This window comes from Pristis pectinata, chromosome 17, assembly GCF_009764475.1.
Source record: "Pristis pectinata isolate sPriPec2 chromosome 17, sPriPec2.1.pri, whole genome shotgun sequence".
Lineage (NCBI taxonomy): Eukaryota > Metazoa > Chordata > Chondrichthyes > Rhinopristiformes > Pristidae > Pristis > Pristis pectinata.
The window spans coordinates 14,123,384-14,147,567 of NC_067421.1; the positions used below are offsets into that span (position 1 = coordinate 14,123,384).

General features: G+C 39.8%; 1 protein-coding gene across 1 annotated transcript in view; it reads right to left on the reverse strand.

The window, feature by feature from the left end:
* Window positions 1-24,184, reverse strand: part of sppl3 (signal peptide peptidase 3) — a 145,637-nt gene that overhangs the window by 32,125 nt on the left and 89,328 nt on the right. The window contains exons 5-6 of the mRNA XM_052032571.1: window positions 22,675-22,753; window positions 8,510-8,622 (exon numbers count right to left, since the gene is read on the reverse strand). Of these exons, the coding sequence (XP_051888531.1) occupies window positions 8,510-8,622; window positions 22,675-22,753 (192 nt within the window). The remainder of the gene's footprint in view (window positions 1-8,509; window positions 8,623-22,674; window positions 22,754-24,184) is intronic.

Consider the following 24,184-nt stretch of genomic DNA (forward strand, 5'->3'; position numbering starts at 1 on the left):
GAACAGCGTCAGTCACTGTTAAAACCAACAGATTCTGGGCCTAGCCCTATTATTGATGTCTTCTGGGCAAACTGAATGCCAGATAAACACTAGGGTGTACAAAAATATCACGTCAGAAGTCCACACTTTATTTAACAACTGGCTTTAACCCTCCCAGAGTTGTGCACAAAAACAGTATTTGTCTATACAAAGCTGATTTTTCTGGCATTGCACAGATAAATTTCTAGGCCTTTGTTTCAAATGACTACGTTTGCTGAAAGAAGTAGTATTTTAAGTTTTGACAGACCATTCTTGCTCTTTCATTGTTACCAGATGTTTAAATGGACTGTGGTTTCTTAAGCAAAATCCTAGATATTTGTACATTCTGGCAGAGCCAGGAAGAAAAAGATATCCTAATACATGTCAAATGGATCCAAATATTCAAAAACATCCTTCATCCTAAACACAATGGAAAATATCAGTAGGATTGAAGAATGAATTTTGTTCCCATAGTGAAGGATGCCAGCACAGGAGAATGAATGTAAAAGTCATTAATTCTGTGAGTTTAGTGATTACTTCAAATTTTCACAGGTCAACCAGATTTACAGGATAACATTTCCATTTTCTATACCAATTGGTAATTGACAGTTCTATGCACTACAGTCATCTCTCCCACAAATTGGCATTAATGATAAATTATCACCTTTCAGGCATTTTATGTGTTTCGCATTAAAATTGTAATAGGACTGGGATATTACAACACAAGTGTAGACTAAATGTTTGCATGATAGGAGCAATTTTCAAAACATTTCCAGCATTCACTGGTATATTAATAGCACGGGGGAATGAATAAAAGGCATTAGTTTTGCAAGTTTAGCAATCACTTCAAGTTTTCATTGGTATATTAATAAGAGAAACATTTAGAATTGAGGACCTCAACAGGAAATGCTCTAGATCCAGACAAGGGTTTGGGAGTCGATGTATGCATGCAACTTCTTTCCCAAATGCTACAACACTTGGAACAGTTTTGCTTTCAGTTTCAACCTGACTAGCAAATATGACCACTGATTAAAAACTTTCTGCTGTATTTAATAAACACGAAAAACTAAACCACCAATGTTTAAACTTAACTAAACCACCCACTCACATTATGGAAATGATAGCTAGGAAAGGACAACAGAGTGACACATAGGATAATTGATAACTGCAAATATAATCTATAAACAAGTGAAAAACGGTCAGAAGACAAAGAAAAAAATAAAGTGAGATTTTGACAATTTAAAAAGTGATCTTTTCTCCTGATTCTTGCCCCCTTGAGGAAATTTCCTGAGGCTTTACTGAAAGTGAACACGAATGTATTAAAAGAGTGATTAATCTGTTTTTGTTTTTGAGGAGGTAAGAGAGGTTGATCAAGGCAATACAGTAGTGTCTGTAAAGATTTTCAGATAATGCTTCACAAAGCAGGCGAAGAGCAAGAAGCGAGATTGGGGAAGGAGTATGGGAGAGGTGTGGGAAGAGAGGGAGTGATGGAGAAAGGGGAGGCCCTTTCCATGGGTGAAGGGACAGCCTTTCCCAAATGTTCACTTAATTGGTGACCAGCTGCTTTATGGAACTGTGCTTTGCTAGGGTGGTGGTTGTAGGGATCTGGCACAGCAGTAGCCAGAGAACAGAGCAAGATCCACCCTATTTGTTGTGATAGTTACAGTAGCTCCAAACTCTAATTCTATATCATAATTTGCAGCCCACCAATTGTCAGCAAGATCATGAAGCTCTGCTTATCAGGGCAGCAGAGTTCATTTCCTTCTCCCTTCAAAAGGGAAGGGAAGGCTGGGCAATAATTGAAAGCTTCCTGATGTTCCAGGGAGTTATAGGTCACATCTACATTGATCAAAAGTAGGCATTTACTGCAAGGCATTACACTCAATTAATATCCAGTGTGGCTCGTAATGGTCAACTTGAGGAGCCCAGAGCACATCCACAATGTCTTTATCCTTAAGAAATCCACTGTTGCTTCAACCTTTGCTTGACCCTTACGTACTAGTTGCTGACCATTCACTGACATGGTCTTCCCACTAACCCATTGGCTATTGATATCCATGCAGGATTCTGGAACTGCATACGAGTGTTCATATAAGGCACGCCATCTCATGTAACATGGTTGAATGTGCTTGGACCATATCTGGGGCTAGGACAAATCCGATATGGTCCTGTGCATCTCATACTGGTTAGACAGTGGACAACAGTTGGAGGTGGGACAGATGTAAGCAACTGAAAGACCATGTCAGCAGCTGCTTTCTGGCCATGCAGTCATAAAAGGGTTATAAGGGTTTATTTGTGATTCAGCTGAAGATTCCTCCAGTCCACCAAATCCCTTCACAGGACTCATTTTTACTCTTCCTCTGTATCAGCAGTAGCCTGTCACCCAGTAGTGAATCTCACTTCAACATCTATCTTCCACCACTTTTAATCCATTTGTCCATCAAAATCCCCAAGCAATGGGCTGATAAGTGGCAAATAATATTCATGGCACAGAAGTACCAGGCAGCAACCATCTACAAGACAGAGACCATCAACCTACCCTTGACATGTAATGCCATTAGCATTGTGGAGCTTCCACCCCCCCCCCAAAAACATATAACAAATAACTTACCACAAACAACTGGACTACTCACATAAATACCATGGCTCAAGAGCAGGTAAGAAGTTGGGTACTCTGCAACTAGTGATTCACCTTCTGACACCCCAAAGCCTTTCTACCATCAACAAATCAAGCCAGAAACATGATGGAAAAGGCTCCACCTTCTTGTATGAGCTCAGCCCCAACAATTCTGAAGCTGCCCAACAATATCCAGGACAAAGCAGCCCACTTGACTCCTACTCCATTAACCACTCTATGAATTCATTCCTCCCACATTGCATCAGTGGCTGCAATGTGCACGTTCTACGAAGTGTACTGCAGTTACTCGCATAAACTACTCTAATCAGCATTACCCAAACCTGTGACCTCTACGGGAGGATGACAAGGGCAGCAGGCACATGAAAACTTCAGCTACATATAGATCCCATTTCACCTGAGTACCTTCACCAGAACGACTGCAGTGATTCAGGGTGGCAGTTCACCACCACCTCCTCAATGGCAGTCATGCATGGGAAATAAAAACTGGCCTTGCCAGCAATGCCATATCCTGAAAAAGTGGAACTAAATAAATTACTAAATAGTCCTCATTTATTTATGCAAGTTGAAATTCTAAGATTCAATAAATTCCCATTTGTATCAGGGCAACTGGTATCATTATCTTACAATGGCACAGCCATCCTGAAAAAAAAAACGGTCTATCCAAATGAAAGTTTGCATCCAAATATATTCATAAAAGTTACTATCCATTGCCTTCACAATATAACATTCACACAGTTAGCAATAAAATATTTTTTCCTTTGAAAAGGCTATAAAGAACAAGACTACCAGTTAATACAATTCTAGCTAAAAAGCAGACTTGAGCTTTATTTTAAAATTCACTACATAAATGTACTTATCACATTAAATCAGAAAAGTCCTGTGTTTTGCATCTGGGTCTGAAGATAAGGTTAGTTTCTTTTTAAATTAAGTCTTCAAACAATAATATGACTGCAGAAAGCTACAGAAAATATTTCAAACAGTGGCAGTTTTCTAAAGTATAAATTGGCTTATCTTTGTTAACAAAAATTATTTTTTCCCTTGGGCAATTGCTTTGTGAACAACAGTAACATGCCAGATTTACTGCAAAAATGAGCAAAGTCACATCTGTTCTAAACTGGTGCTGCAATAAATTTTGGTACCTCCTGCCTTATTTCAATTCAAGAGGATAAATAAATTAACCAAAAAGGCACTATTTGCAGATGCTGGAAAGCACATGGTTATTTGCACCAAACAAAGGACAGCTACAAATACATGCACATTCACAAATTTACCTATTAATTTCTTTAATAAAATAAATGGCAAATCAGTCCCACAACACAAAATCCACAAGCATTCAGTTCCTAATGTTAAAGGCCATCTTCAAATAGAAATGGCAACATATACCTATGCAGTTCATCATCAATATATTTACAAATGAGTTTCAGGCATCATTCTAATTTCAGGATTCAACTTCTCATAGTTTGCAACCTTGGACTGGCTGGTGTGTTAAAAACAAGGTATAAATGAAATCAAGACTGACGGCTTTATGGGCAGGTCACCCCAAAAAGGCAATGATTTTCTCATGACCCAAGTAAATCCCAAGGCATATAATTAATTTGGGCAGCAAAATTAAAAACTGTGCAGAATTAAAATAAAAAATTCAGTGACAGCTAGTTATAGACTGTTACTTGGAAAATGAAATTATGCACAAGTGTGAAGCGATGTATTCGTTTCGAGAGAACCAGCAGGCAACTTGAATTAAATGGGACAATTTCCAAAGGTGGTAGGTGCAGAAACAGAAAGACCTTGGGCAACGTAGACAAATCTTTGAAAGGAGCTCAGCAAGTTGATATGGCTGTTGAAATTTGGGACAGCTGGATTTATTCACACAGATAAGAGTACAAAAGCAAGGTGGAATCTAATTCAATAGTAATATTCAATCCAGAATTGGATAAATACTTGAAGGAAAGAAAAAATATAGTCGTGTAGGTCCTTCAGTACTGTATTATTGCGTGTAGTAAATACTGAGAACAGAAGTTAAACCCATCTTGTCAAATAGCAAGATTTCATGTGATCTTTCTATATGTATAATTTCTTCCTATTCCTATTGTAGAGGCTAAAGCAGTATTGTTTCTCTAAGGTTTCCATTCACTATCTGGAAGCCTTAGTGAAGAAATGCTCCTTTAGCCTCTGTAATAATCACATAAGAGATTTGTGATGTGATTCAATTCTTTCCATTTCCTCTTCTGCTGTGATATATCTGGAGTCCAAAATTTGTTGCAGTCCCATTAGAGACAATCAAATATTGAGATAAGTGTACCCTTGCCAAAGGTCCTTCAGATGAGATTCTAGATCGAGATTACCCCTCTCGATGAAAAAGTTCCACATCACTACTTGATGGTAAAATAATTCTCCTTGTGATATAGTCAACTTCTATCCTTCTAACCAACACCACCAACAAAAAACATTAAAAAGGTACCTTTAATTTGTCTGTGGAATTTATTGTTTACAAATGAGCTAATACATTTCCTTACAAAACAACTGCAACTACACGTCAAAACTACTATGTACAGTCAAATTCCTTCGAACAACCAGAAGACCTGAAAGTCTGCATTCTTTTTGATAAGCCAAGCCTTCCTGGCTGTGACCAGTTGTTTCAGAGAGGAGCACTTGGTTATTTTCACAGCAGTAAGTCTTGGAATTCTGTGGACTTGGTGTTAAGTCCAGCAGTGGTGCCCAGTTTAGCTGGGATTCTCCAGCATGAGACAAGGTGCAGATTCAGAGAACCCATGGGGATTTTTCAGCTGGCAGAATAGGGAAATTATTTTAATTGTTTTAGTTTACCATTTAAGTTTGTAAATGTTTTATTGATTTTAAATATTATGTTTTCAATAGTTTGAATGTTAGAGACATTTAAAAATTGTTAAACTGCTTCACAGTTTAGACAGAAACCAAATCTCCACCCTTGACTTTGCCTTCTGCCAAAACTTGTCAGGATATTCCAGAGGCAGGAACCTCTGGGCTACCCCACCCAAGGGGCTGCTCACCATCTGGACTTTACCAAATGACTCTAAGCTTGTAAAACACAAGTGAGGTTAGCTCTCTGCATCCAGTCCAGGTGAGTGCGAGTGAGCAGAGACCAAAGGTGGTATTTCTAGCTAATGGGTTGGATACAAGAAGATCTGTCCCTATAACTTGCTCTAAATCTATCTGCTACATGGATATCAAGACTGCTAGCAGTGCTGTGAATGGATAAGTTATTGGAATAAAACACTTGTTAGACTACAACTGTGTACAGTTTGTCACCAAACAATAGCAAAGACGCAATTGTACAGGAGCTGGCATCAAATGACGTTGGTATGAATTGCAAGTGTTACTGCATGCAAAAAACACACTTGCTCCATAACAGGTTGAATGAGGAAGAATATTTACTGTAATCCATGAGTGTGCCAATTGAAAGAATACAATCAAGGGCTTATTACATATTCAATTACAAATTAAAACTCCCTTGCAAAGAACTCCTCCCTCCAGATTTTATTCTCATTTTTGCAATAACTGCATTTTCTTAAGTCCATACACAAAAACTGGGAACATTTTCAAAAACAAACTCCAAAATGTTTTAAATTCATCAGAATTTTGCCCGAGTTTTTCAGTTATGAGGAGAGACTGGATAGGCTGGGAGCAGAGGAGGTTGAGGGGAACATGATAGAGATGTACAAAATTATGAAAGGCATAGATAGCAGGAAACTTTTTCCCACAGCAGAGGTATCTAGAACTGGAGGGTACAGGTTTAGGGTAAGGGCGAGAGGTTTAAGAGGGCAACGTTTTCCCCCACAAGAGGGTAGTTGGAGAGAGCAGTGGAGACAGGTGCCCTCACAACACTTTCTTTTCTCAAAAAGCACTTGAATAGCCAAGGTACAGAGTGCTATTGATCACATGCTGATAAATGGGATTGGGATAGAAAGAAACTTGATGGTTGGCATGAAACATGCTGGGTTGAAGGGCTCGTCCTATGATGGCAAAACTATTGATCAGGAAAATTCATATCTGAATCCTACTGGTGGGGGGGGGGGGGGGGGGGGGGGGGGGGGGGGGGGGGAAGAGAGACAGTGGAACAGCTAGTATGGCTGCTGCCTAATAGCTCCAGTGACCTGGGTTCAATCCTGACCTCCAATGCCGTGTGTGTGGATTTTTGTGCACTCTGTGAGACCAAGTGGGATTCCCTTTAGTGTTCTAGCTTCCTCTCACATTCCAAAAATGTGCAGGTTGATGGATAAATTGCCCCTAGTGTATAGGTGAGGGTACAATTGGGGAGTCGTTGATGGGAATGTGGGAAGAACAAGTCACAGAAAATATTATTGGATGAATAGGATTGCTCAGTGAGCTGGCATATACTCGACAGGCTGAAATAGCCTCCTTTTACATTGTAAGGAAATATGGTAACAAATGAAATAGCAGCTGGGGAAGTTAAATTCCAATAACAAATCTAGAATTACAGAGCTAGCATCTGTTAAGGTGACAATGAAACTACAGGATCATCTTGAAAAGCTATTTGGTTCACTAATGTGCTTGAAGGAAGGAAATCTGCCATTCTTAACTGGTCTGACCTGCATGTGGCCCTAGATCAACCAATATAATTGGCTCCTGATAGCCCTCTGAACAGCCTAGTAAACCAGGTTGAAGCGTAATTGGGGGGTGGGGGTCGGAATAAATGGAGGTCAAACCAGCAACATTCTCAACCTACGAATGAGATATTAAAAAAGATTCCTGGATTTGTGTAAGACTTTTTTTCTCTCCAATGTTTGTGCAATCAAATGTTATTCTAAGAAAAATAGTATAAAGACCATTTGCATAAATAATTTTGCAATTTTTAATCCAAAATTGCAGTAATCTGGCAGCAAATGGTACAATTGTGGAGGAGAATTTCAATGTCAATAATCTAATTAAGAGCATCAAACATACAGATTGATGGCCATTTTCCCACTTAGGTCACATTACTGTGAAGTAATGAGCATTGAAGGACAATTTAAGAAATATTTGAATTCTAGTGTTGGAGGGGGTGGCAGTGGGAAGTCATGGATCAGGGACTTACCACACTAGAATCACCAAGAGGAAAGCAATACTACCAAACAATGTGAGAACAAATGGGGGACCAGAAGTTTGGGCGTATGGGTGTGAGAAGTTGGAGGTCCTCTTGAAGAGATATGCATGAGCATTTGTAAAGTGCATGCTTCAATTTTCCAAGCAGCATATACAGGGAATAGTCATTATTGTGCTTCTTCTCGTAGAAAGGTCAATTTTTCACTGCATAACATTAGAAAATAAACAGTGCTATCAAATGAGTTGCTAGGGAGTAAAATTCTCAGATGCATCTAAATGACCTTTCAACACAATCACAGTGGGCATTGAATCCAGGCTAAACAACACACACTCTCATACCCAACTTAGGTATTTTCCAGCTACTTCTGTGACAAGTTTCAAAGTTTTATCATTAGGTTTGCAACGCAAAAATACATTTAGCATGATGAAATAGTTACAAAAAGGTAGCATGTGATTCACCACTACCTTCATTTCTTAATAGCCTAGTGCAGTGCAGCAGAACACTTAGTCCAAGTCTTCAAGTGAAAATCTTTGACACAAGGGATTTTAATATCACAGGTCTGACACCTATATTCACACCTTCTGTATTCAAGGATTACTTAGTGGGATAGAACCACCCCATCCTATAATATTTTTGCAAATATTTTAGACTGGGAAAATTTTAATGTCCAGCATAATTCTGCTGAATATTACAGTCAATTTAAGAAAACGCTGGTGGAGGACTTAATGACATTCACAAAATGGTTACAATCATTCACAAGTAGTTTTACTCACCATCCATTAGTAACCAGTGCCCCGTTAATACCCAGATAAGCACAAGCATGACTGAAAGAGTAAATGAGAGTAGTTCAGCAGCAGTGAATCGTCCACAGCAGCCAAATGAAATTCTGAAAGAACAACAGGAATTACAGTTAGTTGTTTCCATCAAACGAGCTTTGAATATACACAGAATGCATTGTCTCCAGTGCCAATGGAAGCTGGCAGCAAATGATGTTGGTATGAATTACAAGTGTTACCGCATGCAAAAACACACTTGCTCCATAACAGGCTGAATAAGAATTTTTACTGTAATCCACGAGTGTACCAATTGAAAGAATGCAATGAAAGGCTTATTACATATTCACAATTACAAATTAAAACTCCCTTGCAAAGAACTCACTCCTCCAGATTTTATTCTCATTTTTGCAATAACTATGCATTTTCTTTCTCAAGTCCATACACAAAAACTGGGAATATTTTCAAAAACTCCAAATGTTTTAAATCAAGCACATTCTGAGACAGTGCTCGGTTGCCGAGTGCATCATTCTTTGGGTGGGATATTAAATCATGCTTTTATCTGTTCAAATAACACAGTGTAATACAAACAGAGTTCACTTCGTGTACTCCCCAAATTTGTCCCACAAGTAGTTCCACTATTTATTTCCTTTGGTGGACCTTTTGGTGTGCAAAGTGGTTGCCGTATTTGCCTGCACCATTTTAACTGCACATCAAAGGGAATTTATTGGTTATGACATAATTCAGGTATTCTATGCAAGTGATAAAGTGGTGCATAAATACAAGCTGTCCAATATTTGAAAATCTCTTCTCCCACTCGTCTCCTGTGGGGGGAGAAGACTCTTTGGACACTTCACTATTGATTTGTTTTCCTTTAACATACACATTGAAATAACAATGCAAAAACTGAGAACACCAGATTTGACATTAAAAGCAATTACCTTTATAATTGAAAAAATATCTTCCAAGGTTGAAGCACTGTGTACAACACCGAAGTTGAAAAGTTTTGTCAAAGAATTATTGAGCAGGAAATGATGATTTTCAGAGAAGCTTTTACTTTTCTTGCTAGAGATCTTGTTTTACATCAGCTTTGTTTCTTAAAGATATGATTACCCCCATAGTGTTAAAATTTTTCAAAGTTGCCATTAGACCATTAATCCCAACTAATTCTTGGTAGTTAATTTCTCTGTCCACAACAATTGATGCATTCCCTCCACAATATTTACTTTTGGCATGTTCTCCACTAGTACAATAGCAGCCGATTGAGTAAAAGAAAACAGAAACAGGCCCTTTGGCCCAACTGGTTCATACTGACCAAGATTTCCATCTAAGCTAGTTCTATTTGCCCGTGTTTGGCCAGTACCTCTCTCAACCTTTCCTATCCATGTACCTGTCCAAGTGCCTTTTAAATGTTGTTAATGTACCTGCTTCAACCACTACCTCTGGCAGCTCATTCCAAATACGGACCATCCTCTGGGTTCCTATTAAATCTCTCCCCTCGCACCCTAAACCTATGACCTCTAGTTCCTGATTCCCCAACCCTGGGAAAAAGGCTGTGAGCATTCACCCTATCTATGCCCCTCATGATTTTATACACCACTATGAGATCACCCCTTATTCTTCTACGCTCCAAAAAAGTGCCAACCTGCTCAACCTCTCTCCGTAACTCAGTCCCGGCAACATCCTCGTAAACCTTCACTGCACTCTCTCCAGTTTAATGGCATCTTTCCTATATCAGGGCGACCAAAACTGAACACAATATTCCAAATGCAGCCTCACCAACATCTTTTACAAATGCAACATAACATCCCAACTTTTATACTCAATGCCTTGACTGCTAAAGGCCAGCATGCAAAATGCCTTCTTCACTACCTTGTCTACCTGTGACGCCACTTCTAAGGAACCATGTACTTGTACTCCTCTGTCCCTCTGTTCTACAACACTCCCCAGGGCTCTACCATTCATTGTGAAAGTCCTATCCTAATTTGTCTTCCCAAAATGCAACACCTTGCACTTATCTGAATTAAACACCATTTGCCATTCCTCAGCCCACTTGCTCAGCTGATCAAGATCCCTCTGACATTCCTGATAACTTTCTTCACTGCCTGCGACCACCTACTTTCGGTGTTGTCTGATATTACTAACCATGCCTTGTACATTCTTATCCAAATCAAGTTGGCAAATAACATACAAAAGGATAGTAAGAGTTTTAAATATATGAAGAGTAAAAGAGAGATACGGGTAGATATAGGACCTATTGAAAAAGATGCTGGAGAAATTATAATGGGTCACAGAGATGGCAGAGGAACTAAATGAGTATTTTGCATCAGTCTTCACTTTGGAGTATACCTGATAGGGAGGGGTCTCAGGGAATAAAATTGAGTACAGTCAAGATTACTAGAGAGAAGGTGCTCGGGAAGCTGAATGGACTAAGGACAGATAAGTCTCCAGGACTGGATGAAGTGCACCCTCAGGTTCTTGAAAGAGGTGGCTTTAGAGATTGTGGAGGCATTGGAGAAGATTTTCCAGGAATCAAGAGACTCTGGCATAGTTCCGGAGGACTGGAAGGTCGCAAATGTTGTTCTGCTGTTTAAGAAAGGAGGGAGGCAGCAAAAGGGAAATTACAGGCCTATTAGTCTGACATCGGTGGTTGGAAAGTTATTGGAGTCGATCCTCAAGGACAAGGTTATGGAATACCCAGAGGTGCATGACAAGATAGGTCCAAGTCAGCATGGTTTCCTTAAGGGAAGATCCTGCCTGACCAACCTATTGGAATTTTTTGAGGTAATCTCAAGTAGGATGGACAAGGGAGAAGCATTGGACGTTGTGTATTTGGATTTTCAAAAGATGCCGCACAAGAGGCTGCTTAATAAGATGAGTGCCCATGGAATTACAGGGAAGATATTACAATGGGTAGAGCACTGGCTGATAGGGAGAAAGCAAAGGGTGGGAATTAAGGGATCCTGTTCTGGTTGGCTGCCGGTTACCAGTGGTGTTCCGCAAGGGTCGGTGTTGGGGCCGCTTCTTTTTACACTGTATATCGATGATTTAGATTATGGAATAAATGGTTTTGTGGCTAAGTTTGCAGATGACACCAAGAAAGGAGGAGGAGCAGGAAGTGTTGAAGAAACAGAAAGGTTGCAGAGTGACTTGACAGTTTAGGAGAGTGAGCAAAAAAATGGCAGATGAAAAACAATGTTGAAAAATGTGCGGTTGTACACTTTGGAAGAAGAAATAAACAGGCAGATTATTATCTAGATGGGGAGAAAATTCAGAATTCGGAAGTGCAAAGGGACTTGGGGGTCCTCGCACAGGATACCCTAAAGGTTAACCTCCAGGTTGGGTTGGTAGTAAAGGAAGCACTTCAAGAGGAATAGTGTATAAGAGTAAAGATGTGTTGATGAGGCTCTATGGGGCACTGCTGAGTCCTCATTTGGAGTACTGTGTGCAGTTTTGGGCCCCTTATCTTAGAAAGGATGTACTGATGTTGAAGAGTTCAGAGAAGATTTATGAAGATGATTCCTGGAATGAAAGGGCTGACATACGAGGAGCATTTGTCGGTTCTTGGACTGCATTCATTGGAGTACAGAAGAATGAGAGGGGACCTCATAGAAACATTTCGAATGTTGAAAGGACTGGACAGAGTAGATGTGGCTAAGTTGTTTCCCATGGTGGGCGACTCCAGGACAAGAGGGCACAGTCTTAGAACTAGAGGGTACCCAATTAGAACAGAGATGCGGAGAAAGTTCTTTTGCCAGAGGGTCGTGGATTTATGGAACTTGTTGCCATGTACAGCTGAGGAGGCCCGATCATTGGGGGTGTTTAAGGCGGAGATTGATAGGTATCTAATTAGTCAGGGTATCAAGGGATATGGGGAAAAGGCAGGGAATTGGGGCTAGATGGGAGAGTAGTTTAGCTCATGGTGAAGTAGCGGAGCAGACTCGATGGGCCAAATGGCCTACTTCTGCTCCTTTGTCTTGTGATCATGACAATGGGCCTAACACCAACCCCGGGGGAACACCATGAGTTACAGACCTCCAGTCCAAAAAGCAACCTTCCCCCATCACCCTCTGCTTCCTACCATCAAGCCAATGTATATCCAATTAGCTAGTTCTCACTGGATCCCATCTGTTGTAACTTTTCATAGTAGCCTACCACGGTTTCTTCTTCAAAAAAAAAACTCAATCAAATTCGTGAGACATGATCTCCCACACAAAAAAACTACGCTGACTATTCCTAATCAATCATAGTCTTTCCAAATGCATGTACATCTCATCCCTCGGAATCCCCTCTAGTAACTTATCTACCACAGACATTAAGCTGCTGGTCTATAGTTCCCATGATTTTCTTTGCAGCCCTTCTTAAATAAAGCCACAACATTAGCCACCCTCCAGTCTTCCATCCATCTGATTATTGTCCCACAGGGAAATTTAATTTTTTAAAACCCAGGCTGGCCTAAACATTACACTAGATCCACAGCCACCCTCTGAAATGGTCTAGTGGCTATTCAATAAGGGATGAAAACTGACAGTCTTGCCAGTGAAGCCTTAATCCTGTGAATGAGCAACTTAAAAGAAACCTTTCCAGGTGAACTCTGCTGTTAGCCCTTCTAGTATCCTCATGACCACATCTCTGCTGCTGTATTTTAAATATAAAGCAATCAGAATCCATGACTATGTATAAAACTTTGGAGTGGCAATTTCATTTCAACAAGGCATATCTCAATAAGAATATGATGTACTTCATTCACATTACACAAGTCTATTCCACCAGTGGCCAGACTGGCAACACATCTGTATCAGATAAGGCCACTGAAAATACAATCATGGAATTTCTTTACAGCACAGATTAAATTGAATTGTTTAAATCATGCCAATGAAATCTACGCATAACTCAACTAACCCATTTTCACATTTACAAAGACACCTTGGTGGGTAATTTTTACTGCTTGGGTGTGATTTTTTTTGTTATAAAGTTCATTTTTCAGACCGGGCCAGCATCTATTGCCCATCTTCAACTGCCATTGAGAAGATGGGGCACCTTCTTGAACTGCTGTAGAAAGACCTCCCACAAAACTGACTCAGTTTTTCTCTCTCCATTAGTACAGTCTGACGTGCTGGAGATGTTCCACAGTCCTGCTATTGTACATGAACTTTTGGACTCCAATAAAAATGACTCAGTTGTTCTCTATTCAGGTAATCAGGAGGAATGCAAAACATATACTTACAACACAGAAGTTTACTTTAGATCATTCATTGAATTGTACTGCTGAGATATTGAGACCTCCAGAAGATATCATTTAGTACAATTTTTATACATGTTCAATTTCATTTACAACCCCAGCAAATGAATCAATCCATGCTTGCATGCAGCATGACCTGCACAATATTCCAGCACAGGCTGAGAACCAACAACTGACACCACATAAAGCAATAACCATCTCCACCAAGTGAGAGGGTAACTAACGGGTGGGGACCCTAATGGTAATGCCATTGAGTATCAATGGTAGACTCTCCTGCTGATGACCACTGCCTGGTCCTTTTATGACATGAATGTTAGTTGCCACTTATCAACTCTACTTGAGAACTTTCTAGGGTTTGCTACATGCATACATGGACTACTTCAATCGCAGAGGAGTTGTGAATGAAACTGAATACTTACAGGAAACTCTACTTTATGGCACCTTTCCGAGTCTGAGGGTCTCTCAAAGCAGTGCATATCCAATGAATGACCCGAGGCCTCTATACCTCCCTCTACAACTGGATCCTCAATTTCTTTATCGGGAGACCACAGTCGGTGCAGATTGGTAATAACATCTCCTCGCTGACAATCAACACAGGCGCACCTCAAGGATGCTTGCTTAGCCCACTGCTCTACTCTCTCTATACTCATGACTGTGTGGCTAAGCACAGCTCAACCACCATCTATAAATTCGCAAATGACACCATTGTTGTTGGCAAAATCTCAGATGGCAATGAGGTGGTGTACAGGAGTGAGACAGTTTGGCTGGTTGAGTGGTGTCACAACAATCACCTCGCACTCAACGTCAGCAAAACCAAGGAATTGATTGTGGACTTCAGGAAGGGGAAGTTGGGAGAACACACACCAAACCTCATTGAGGGGTCAGCAGTGGAAAGAGTGAGCAGCTTCAAGTTCCTGGGTGTCAACATCTGAGGATCTATCCTGGGCCCAACACAATGATGCAATCAATCATGAAGGCGGCATGCCAGCGGCTCTACTTAGTTGGGAGTTTGAGGAGATTTGGTATGTCACCAAAGACTCTTTGCAAATTTCTATAGATGTACAGTGGAGAACATTCTGACTGTTTGCATCACAGCCTGGTATAGAGGCTCTAATGCACAGGATTGCAAGAGCCTTCAGAGGGTTCTAGACTCAACCAGCTCTTCCCACCAATGAGGACATCTTCAAGAGGCAGTGCCTCAATCACTAAGTACCCTCTGCCAACCCTTTGGATTGGATGAACCCTTTGCCAAACAATGGCACCCTGATCAATTAAGTCAATGGTTGCTAAAGAGACAACTACATTGTCAGATTAAGCACAGCCATGCATGGCAATTCACAGACCACAAACTGGCAAGAACAGACAACCTCCTTATAGTGCAAACACCAAGCCTGGAATAGTCAAGCTCAATAGAAATGCTCAAGCAAACTGGACAAGAGGTACACTTTCAGCAGTAAGTTGACTACAACCTTTCTATATACTCAACAATGAAATAGCTTCAAAAACATGGTCCACAACAGCTAAATAAGGGTATATCCAGACTAGTTTGCTGAAAATAATGAAGATACCGCCAAATTCCCAGAGGACATGCAGAAAGCATCTTGCTACCACCTTGAAGATAGGTTCAAATTGAATCATCCAAACTCTAGAATGAAACTTGCAAAATGCAGGATGTGTGATGAGAGGGGAAGGCTGCAGAAGCTCAGCATTACACTGACATGAGCAAAACCAAGATGTTCTTTGACTTTTCTAAACAATAATCAAACCATCTTAAGCTGGTACAGCTCCCCTGAAATAAACAGATTCCACGACCATAATCAAATTACACAGCAGCGAGCTGAAAATTGTCAACAGTTCATTGAAAAGACCATCCACTAAAAAAAACAATGTGCTCTCATTAAACAACCTGAGAAACCCATAAAGGTCTTCAACTTCCTTTCATCAAATGAGAAACAAACTGTAACACTGACAAGGATGAACTCCAGAAGACAGCAGACCTAAAAGGCTATTGAATTTTACCATAACATCTTGAGCAGTATTTGGAAGGAGAAATCCATAAACTTCAAAGATGCTATTACGATAACTTGCCTCAAAAAAAAATCAAGCTGCATAGCCTGCTCTAGAAACCACTGATGGATGCATTTTTCTCCACTGTATATCGGTAAGAGCACTTGCTCACATTCTACTGAACACTCACTGCAAGTGTATGCAAAGGGAATCAATCAGAAACAGAGTCAAAGCTCCAAGGATACACATACGCACATGAATGATAAAGGTCCAGGGAAACTTAACCTGCACATGGTTTTCATCAACTTGACCCAGGCTTTTGAAACAATCAACTGAAAGGGTCTACAGTTATTTTAGGCCAACTGAGCTGCCCAAAGTTCACATTCACCTTCCAAAAATCACATGGCTAAGCAAGTTCTCCCTAAAGGAGACTGTTTTGATGCATTTGAAATTTTCAGGAGAGGGAAGGCTGCACACGTGCCCCAGTGCTAGTCACTTTTTTCTTTGGACCTGTTCTTGGACATGACACAAAACACTTGGATCAGGGAACATAATTCTGCCACCAATTTTGATGGCTCCTTCTTGGATCTACGAAAACTCAGCACAAAGACCAAGATGTTGTAACTATTTTTCATGAAGACACTCATTGCAGATTACTACAGCCCAAACAGCCTGAATACAAAATGATCTTCAGATCACTGGTGGTAGACTTTTCCATCTCTTTAGCCTTACAATCAGTTTTGGTGAGACTTCCAACCTGAATCATATTCCAATGCTCCTGCACTAGCTATTTCTATTCAGAAACACATTCACAACACAGCTGAAAAATGTGGATCAGCTCAAATACTTTGCCAGCACCATATTTGCTGATGGCCCTCTCCGACAATGAAATTGCCTCCAGATTCAATAAAGCCAGCTTAGCCCTTGGCTAAACTGACACAATATCCACCAAACAATAGATTTAAAATGTAGTGTTCCTAATATCATTCCTCTTGAGAGAGGGACTTTATTGACAGCATAGTGGCACCTTGAGAAATTTTGTAGGAATTACCATTACTCAATAAAGAGCATTAAAATGGGCTCGACTAACACTGAAGACTTTGAAAGAGCAAACAGGATCAGCACTGAGGAAATGTTCTGGGCCCAGGACTGGTTGCCTGTTATGTTAACGCCTAGGAATTTAAAGCTGCTGACCCTCTCCACTGCCGATCCACCAATGTAGACTGGCGCATGTACACCCTCCTTCTCCTCCCTGAAGTCAACGATCAGTTCTTTAGTTGTACTGATGTTGAATGAGAGGTTGTTGTTGCAGCACCACTCAACCAGGCGTCCTACCTCACTCCTGTAAGATGACTCATCGCCACCTGTGATTCGTCCAACAACAGTGGTGTCTCCAAGAGATCAGCATGCAGAAGTTTTGAGCAAGATCAATAAAAGTGTTTCCAGATTGACCATGAGAGGCACCACAGAACTGCATCAAACATCAGGGTTGTCTACTTAGAAATGTCCAACTTGAGACTAATACTGTGCTTTAGGGTTTGAACTTCAGAGTCAGGTGCATGGTCACAGACACAATTTTTGACAAGTCTACCATCAGCAGCAGCTGACTACCTCCAAACAGATGTTTACGGAACTATTTACATTATAAAAGAAATGTCAAATAAGTTCTGTGCATTTGGGGGAAAGGCCTGAAGCACAAAGAATGGCAACTTGGATGAGATGATGATCACCAGCCACAGAAGTTTATTTAGCAAATCTCAACTGTAAAGGGAAGAAACAATATCAGAATGGGACAGAATGGCAGACTTGGGGTTGTGCTTTACTGTGTGATTCAAATCAGGAAGTTTCATTCCTGTTCAATGTTTAGTGAGTGAACCAGCCTCTATATCCCTGGGCTAAATTCTAAAACATACAGTATATGTAAAAACATAATTGCAGTTAGCAATCAATTAAATACCTCAAAACAGATGTGGAATCTAATACAATGCTAACTAAACAGGCTCCGAGGTATTATGAGGTCTGTCTTTCCTAATTTGAAGCAATAATGCGCAAAACCACTGTAGGGTGTTAAGCAATTAAGTCTAAATCAATTTTCTGTTACATGGGACTACATGAGTTTTGGCGGTCCTTTTGGATTCTTATTCCTCAATTATAATTAAACCCACTGATTTTCTGTAATTGCATAGACCAAATTTCACTTTTATGTGAAATTTGGGAATTATTGTTGCATTTTAGTTAATTGGGGAATGTAATGCCATTCCCCACTAAGTTCAATTTTTGGAAATCATTAATTTTTAGCCTTGACAGTTTGAGAGGCAAAGAAGCACAGCAAATTAATACAACAAGAACTAATTTAAAGTATTAGAACTGCAAGACCTTAAGCATTTGGCAATAAAAACCTACAAAGCATGCCCACATTCCAGTAACATTGCTGACTACTATTCCAATGGGATAGCTATCTTAGGGTTTTCAAACTTTCTCCAAGTGGACTATATGGAGTCTGCAACCTTACATGGATTCTCTCTCTCATTTCTTTCCCAGGTTCCCTCCCTCTCTTTTTTTATTCATTCATTTATATAAATTCCCCTCACCCTATTTCCTGCAGCTTTCACTAACCTACAAGTGAAGCCAATGATGCTCGGAGGAAAGGGGTTGAAACTGCCCAACAGATGGGCAACAAGAAAGGTCAAGATATCTTTAGTCACATGTACATCAAAACACACAGTGAAATGCATCTTTTGCATGGTGTTCTGGGGTCAGCCCACAAGTGTCGCCACACTTGCAGCACCAACACAGCATGCTCACGACTTCCTAACCAGTACAACTTTGGAATGTGGGAGGAAACCGGAGCACCCAGAGGAAACCCATGCAGACATGGGGAGAACGTACAAACTCCTTACAGACAACATGAAGATCAAAAATGGAATAAACAGTCAGACAAATGCAAGTCCTTTAATCACATCCAGACTGTTAAGTCACAAAAATCTGAGTTTACAAATGGCCTGATGTAAAGAACTACATTTTATCAATCTAAACATGACGATTTGGGCCTTGTGCTGTCTGAGATCTACCATGAATACAGAACACACCATGGCCACAGCTCAAATTCTCTAGTGCAAAAGTAAAGGCAACAGAGTGACACATGGTTATGAAGCCAATATAAAGACTTAAGAAAAGACTACTACTTCATGCTGCTTTGATATTATTAACTGAACACTGCACTAAACACTAACTTTAAAAATGCAATGACATTAAATATCAAAATTACTTCAAGTAAAACAGAACTTTCAATATTAAAGACTGCACAGTCCAAAACCTACCCACTAATATTTAGGAAAAAGAGATACATGCAAAACAAGAAAAAAAACATTTATATAATGCTTTTTATTATATGACGCCTAACAACAGGAATGGTTAAAACTCTGCTATTGATGTACAGTCACTGTTGGAGACAAAAAAAAACAGCCAATTTGTGCACAGGTAAACCCAACAAATTAATATAATAAACATATTAGGACATAGGAGAAGTGGGGATAGAGGGAAGCGTGGTAGGGGGTGGGGAGGAAGGGAGTCAAGATACTCTGGAGGGGAGCTGTGGGCAATAAAAAGGCCGGAGAGATGAGAGAACAGACACGTATGCAAAATACCAAATGCAATGTTTGTAGAAATCTTTATTAGAACTTGCACACAAACTGTGCCAAACCCAGGGCCTATATCAGTGATAGGTTCACATCCACATTATCTTATTTACTGACAAAGAATCCACAGTGAGTAACATTGCAGGTCCCAATACTGCTCAAAAGTGTGCTTCCATGGAAGGTCCAATTTACAGCCACCTGCAAACCAGTCTGGCTAAATCCCAGGATTATTCCAAAAGAGGCAAAATCCAGAATCGCACAAGTTCCAAACTCTAGCAATCTACCTAGCATTGCCAGAATCATACATTTACGTTCAGCCTCCACATCTGGCATTCCATCTTGCTCTATATTTGGACGTTTTAAGATGGAGAGAAATAACAATCAAATACAAAGACTACTGGAGATTTCATTTCTGCCAAAGTTTTAGTGCAAAGAAATACAAAGCTGAAAAGTCCGAATAGGCTTGGCAGGCCTAAACAAAGATGTTTCTACTTGTAGGGGAGACTAAAACTACTGTTTGTAAAAATAAGAAGGGAATTCATAACATACTCAGTCCTAGGTTTCACCTTAACCTCAGGTGCCATCAGAACGGAGCTCACATGTTCTTCCCATAACTGCACAGGTTTCCATCAGGTGCTTTGGTTTTCTCCCACCTTCCAATGAAGCACTGGTAGGTTAAACGTCTACTTGGTGTAGACAGTGTTGAAAGATTCAAAGGCGAGTTGATGGGCACATGTGAGAGGCAATAAGTTGCAGGGTTACAGGGAAATAAGGAGTAGGAGAAAAGGGACTGATAGAATTGGTCTTCCGGAAGTAAGCATGGATATGATGGGCCAAATGGCCTCATTCTAGGTCATAAGTGGAAAGAACATAGAATTTATTAGGACAAAATGTAGTTGAGGCCAATGCCATTGGTGCACTTAAGGGGAAGCTCACAAGAACACTAAGAGGAAAAGAATAGAGGAGATGTTGACGTGGTTAAAAGAAAAAGGACAAAAGGTGCCTTCTTTGGAGCTTAAATTCAGCATGTACCATTTGGGTCCAAAAAAGGTCATTATCTGTGCAATGGACTGTGCAAAAGAAGACGTATCAAGAAACAAAGACCATTTATTTACAGTTTTTATGCAATAATTAATTTGTGGATTTCAACCCTAAAAGAACCAGTACAATCCAGAATAAAATGCCTCTGTAAATGAGTTACACAACACCAGACTCTCTGACTATGTGTAATGCTACAGGTAGTTAAGGTTAAAGTTCATAGTTGCGTGCAAGTCAGTCAGATACTGGCCATCCACCCCATTGTTACACACTGGTACGTCAAGCTGCTTACTCTTCCTACTGCAACAACTTCATCATACATTACGCAGTCGCACAATAAAATAACTGCCTTTTACCACAACTTGTGAGCACAAATAATACATGTACATCACTTCAAACACAAGTCCTGTAGGCATCAAATACCACAATACAAATTCTATTTAGTTCACCATCATCACACTGGTTTAACAAAAATACTTTCCCAACTATGAATTTTATTTTGCATTATCCACATTTATTCCTCTAATCAGCACCACTTCACATGTACAAGGTATTTGATTACATGGCACACCTAAAAAATACAATTAAACAAGATAATACCAGGGTTGTAGTCACTCAAGTAGTAATCTCCCTGCTCTTACATTGCGAAACCTAAATGTAAAGCTGTTAGATATTTTGTTAGTATGAAGATTTTTATATTTTACTATGTTACATATTCCCACATTGTTATATTTTTCAAAACCACATGCCCCCCAAAAGGAACCATTAAATGAAGGAAAATGAAACTTTTTATTTCAGTTTTTGGAGGTGGGAGTGAGCCGGTAGTGCAAGGAATGAATGTTTAGGGTGGTGAATGGGGTCGCAAACTACTTTGGTGAGCTTCTAATATTTTGTTGGACCTGCAACTGCCCAGCGAAGTCTATTCCTTCACGCTTCTATTGTGCCCTGTAAATGGTGGAAAGGCTTTGGGAGTCGGGCAAGTCACTCCCCAAAGGCTGAGTTATTCTCATAGCTACAATATTCATACAGCTGGTCAACAGGCAGTCCCAAAATGTTGAAGAACTCGGCAACAGTAAAGCCACTGAATGTCAACAACAGGTGGTCAGAATCTCTCTCTTTCTTGTTGAAGATGATCAAAACCTCAATGTGTAGTGTGAATGTTGCTTTGTCATTTACCAATCCATGCCTGAATAATGTCCAGGTCTAGGCGTGAACTGCTGTATCTTCAACAAATGGAATTGAATGATGTGCAATCATCAGCACCGTCCTCACTTTCTGATCTTATAATAAAAAGGAAGACTACTAATGGAGCAGCCAAGGATGGTTGGACTTTGGACAGAGCCCTGAGGAGTTGCTGCAGTGATTTCCTGATGATGGGATGATTGACCTCCAGCAACGACAACCATCCAACTTTGTGCAAGGTATGATTCCAACTACAGATGCCCATTTCAGTTTTATTCAGACTCCTGATGCCACACTGGACAAATGCTGCCTTGATATCATTACTAGTTACCCCACCTCAATAAGTATCAACCCTGTCTCAGTGACACTCGCACCCAAATCAAAAGCCTGTAGATTCATAACAGAGACGCTCACATGTAATCTAGGCAGATACTTCACACAGTACCGAGTCCTGTACTGTCCTTCAGATGACATGTTAAATAGACAACTTGACTGCAAATAAAATAACCCAGATCATTATTCTAATTCGAGGAGGCAGTAGAGGGGCATCTCTCCCTGTGCTAGCCCACATCTAAAACAGATAATCTAGCCACTAATCTTACTGCTATTTCCAGAAGCTTGCTGTGTGAAAATTGGCTACCATGTTTCTGATATTAAAACAATTCATTAAGATTACACTTGAAAAGTTCTTCTTAGGCTACAACAAATCCTCATGAGCACACTGAAGTTGCAAATAGCATTATATAAATCAAGTTCCTTACTTCTATTTTTGATAACTTATTGCCAAAAAAGGTTTTCAGTTGTGGCTGAGCAAAAAATTTTAAATTAACTGAATGCTGGAATTTTATACAATCTCAGACAGCTAAACATTTTGTATAAGCAGTTTTAATACTGTACTTATGAAATAAACAGAGGTAATCAAGAGAATTTATGCACACAAGAAGACAGTTTGACCTTTCTCTTATAGTAAAAGGAAAAAAAAATCTGTAAAAGTAAGCAAGTACAACATGCACTCAAAGTTCACTTTGAACAAAACAGATGGGATTATAAATTCTTACTTGTTCTGAGTTGAGCAGGCTCTTGTTAAATACTGGCACATTGGAAGCAGCAGAAAGGCAAATGCTATTGTTGCAAGAACTGAAAGAAAAAGAATCTATTGTGAGTTTCAGCTAATGAGAATATTATTAACTCACAGAATTTGAGACTGAGCTCAGATTATTCACAAAACTTAATGTCTGCACCCATTCAAAAGGGTTATCTAGGGAGATGCAAGTATGAAATCAAACAATTTCATTAAAATTGAAAGCAGATGCTTTTACTTGCTCTCAAGCACAAAAGGCTCTCCAACTTAAATGTGGACTATTAACAAACTATATACAAATTATTACTCAATGCCCTAAAAATTTCTGTAAACCCACAACACTAAATCTGACACATATAGTTCCTGCACTGAACTAAGCAAGAGGACACCAATATTCAAAAAAATCTATTGATTATACAAGGAAATGCTTCAATTCTTATACCCACTGAATGATTAATGCTCAATTAACTTATTTCATCCCAGTAAAGCAGTTACATGACGCATACATGTGAACACAAAGAACATTTTTATTAATCCCATATATTCAAGATTTAGAAACAATCACATTTCTCGTGCAAAATCAAACTCATCAGAAGGAAGCAAAAACCACTAACAAAAAAAAATGCTAACACCACTTCTTTTGTTCCTCTTTCCACAAGATGCAGGGTTTTTAAAAATATCAGGGTCAGTGTAATAAATCTTTAAAATTTCAAGGGAAATTCCAACCTCAAACCATACACATCCACCCCCACTCAACAACCAATGTGCAGTATTGATATGTAGTTCAGTGCTACGTATAATACAAAAATGTTATGACTGGCCAAGAAACGATGAGTGTTCTGCAGTTTCATGTAAGAATTCATGATGCCCAGACATATATGGAAAACCGAATGTTTTCAAGTGGGCAACTCAGTATTTTCAGGTTGATAAGAGATTTTAGAGAAAAAAAAATTAGGGTTGGACAGTGGCAAAGCTAGTACAGCCACTACGTCACAGAAACCCAAATTCATTCCCGATCTCCGGTGCTGTGTGGATTTTGTACGTTCTCCCTGTGACCACATGGGTTTCTGTTGGGTGCTCGTTTCCTTCCACATCTTGAAAACGTGCAAGTTGGAATTGGAGTATTATTGTCATACGTACCAAGGTACAGTGGAAAAAACTTGTCTTGCATACTGTTCATACAGATCAATTCATTACAGAGTGCATTGAGCTAGTACAAGGTAAAACAATAACAAAATGCAGAATAAAGTGAAACAGCTACAGAGAAAGTGCAGTGCAGGTAAACAATAAGGTGCAAGGTCATAATGAGGTAGATTGTGAGGTCAGGAGTCCATCTTATCGTATTAGGGAACTGTCCAATAGTCTTATAACAGTGAGATAGAAGCTGCCCTTGACTCTGATGGTACGTGCTTTCGGGCTTTTGTATCTTCCGCCCAATGTGAGGGGGAGAAGAGAGAACGTCCGGGTGGGTAGGGTCTTTGGATTAT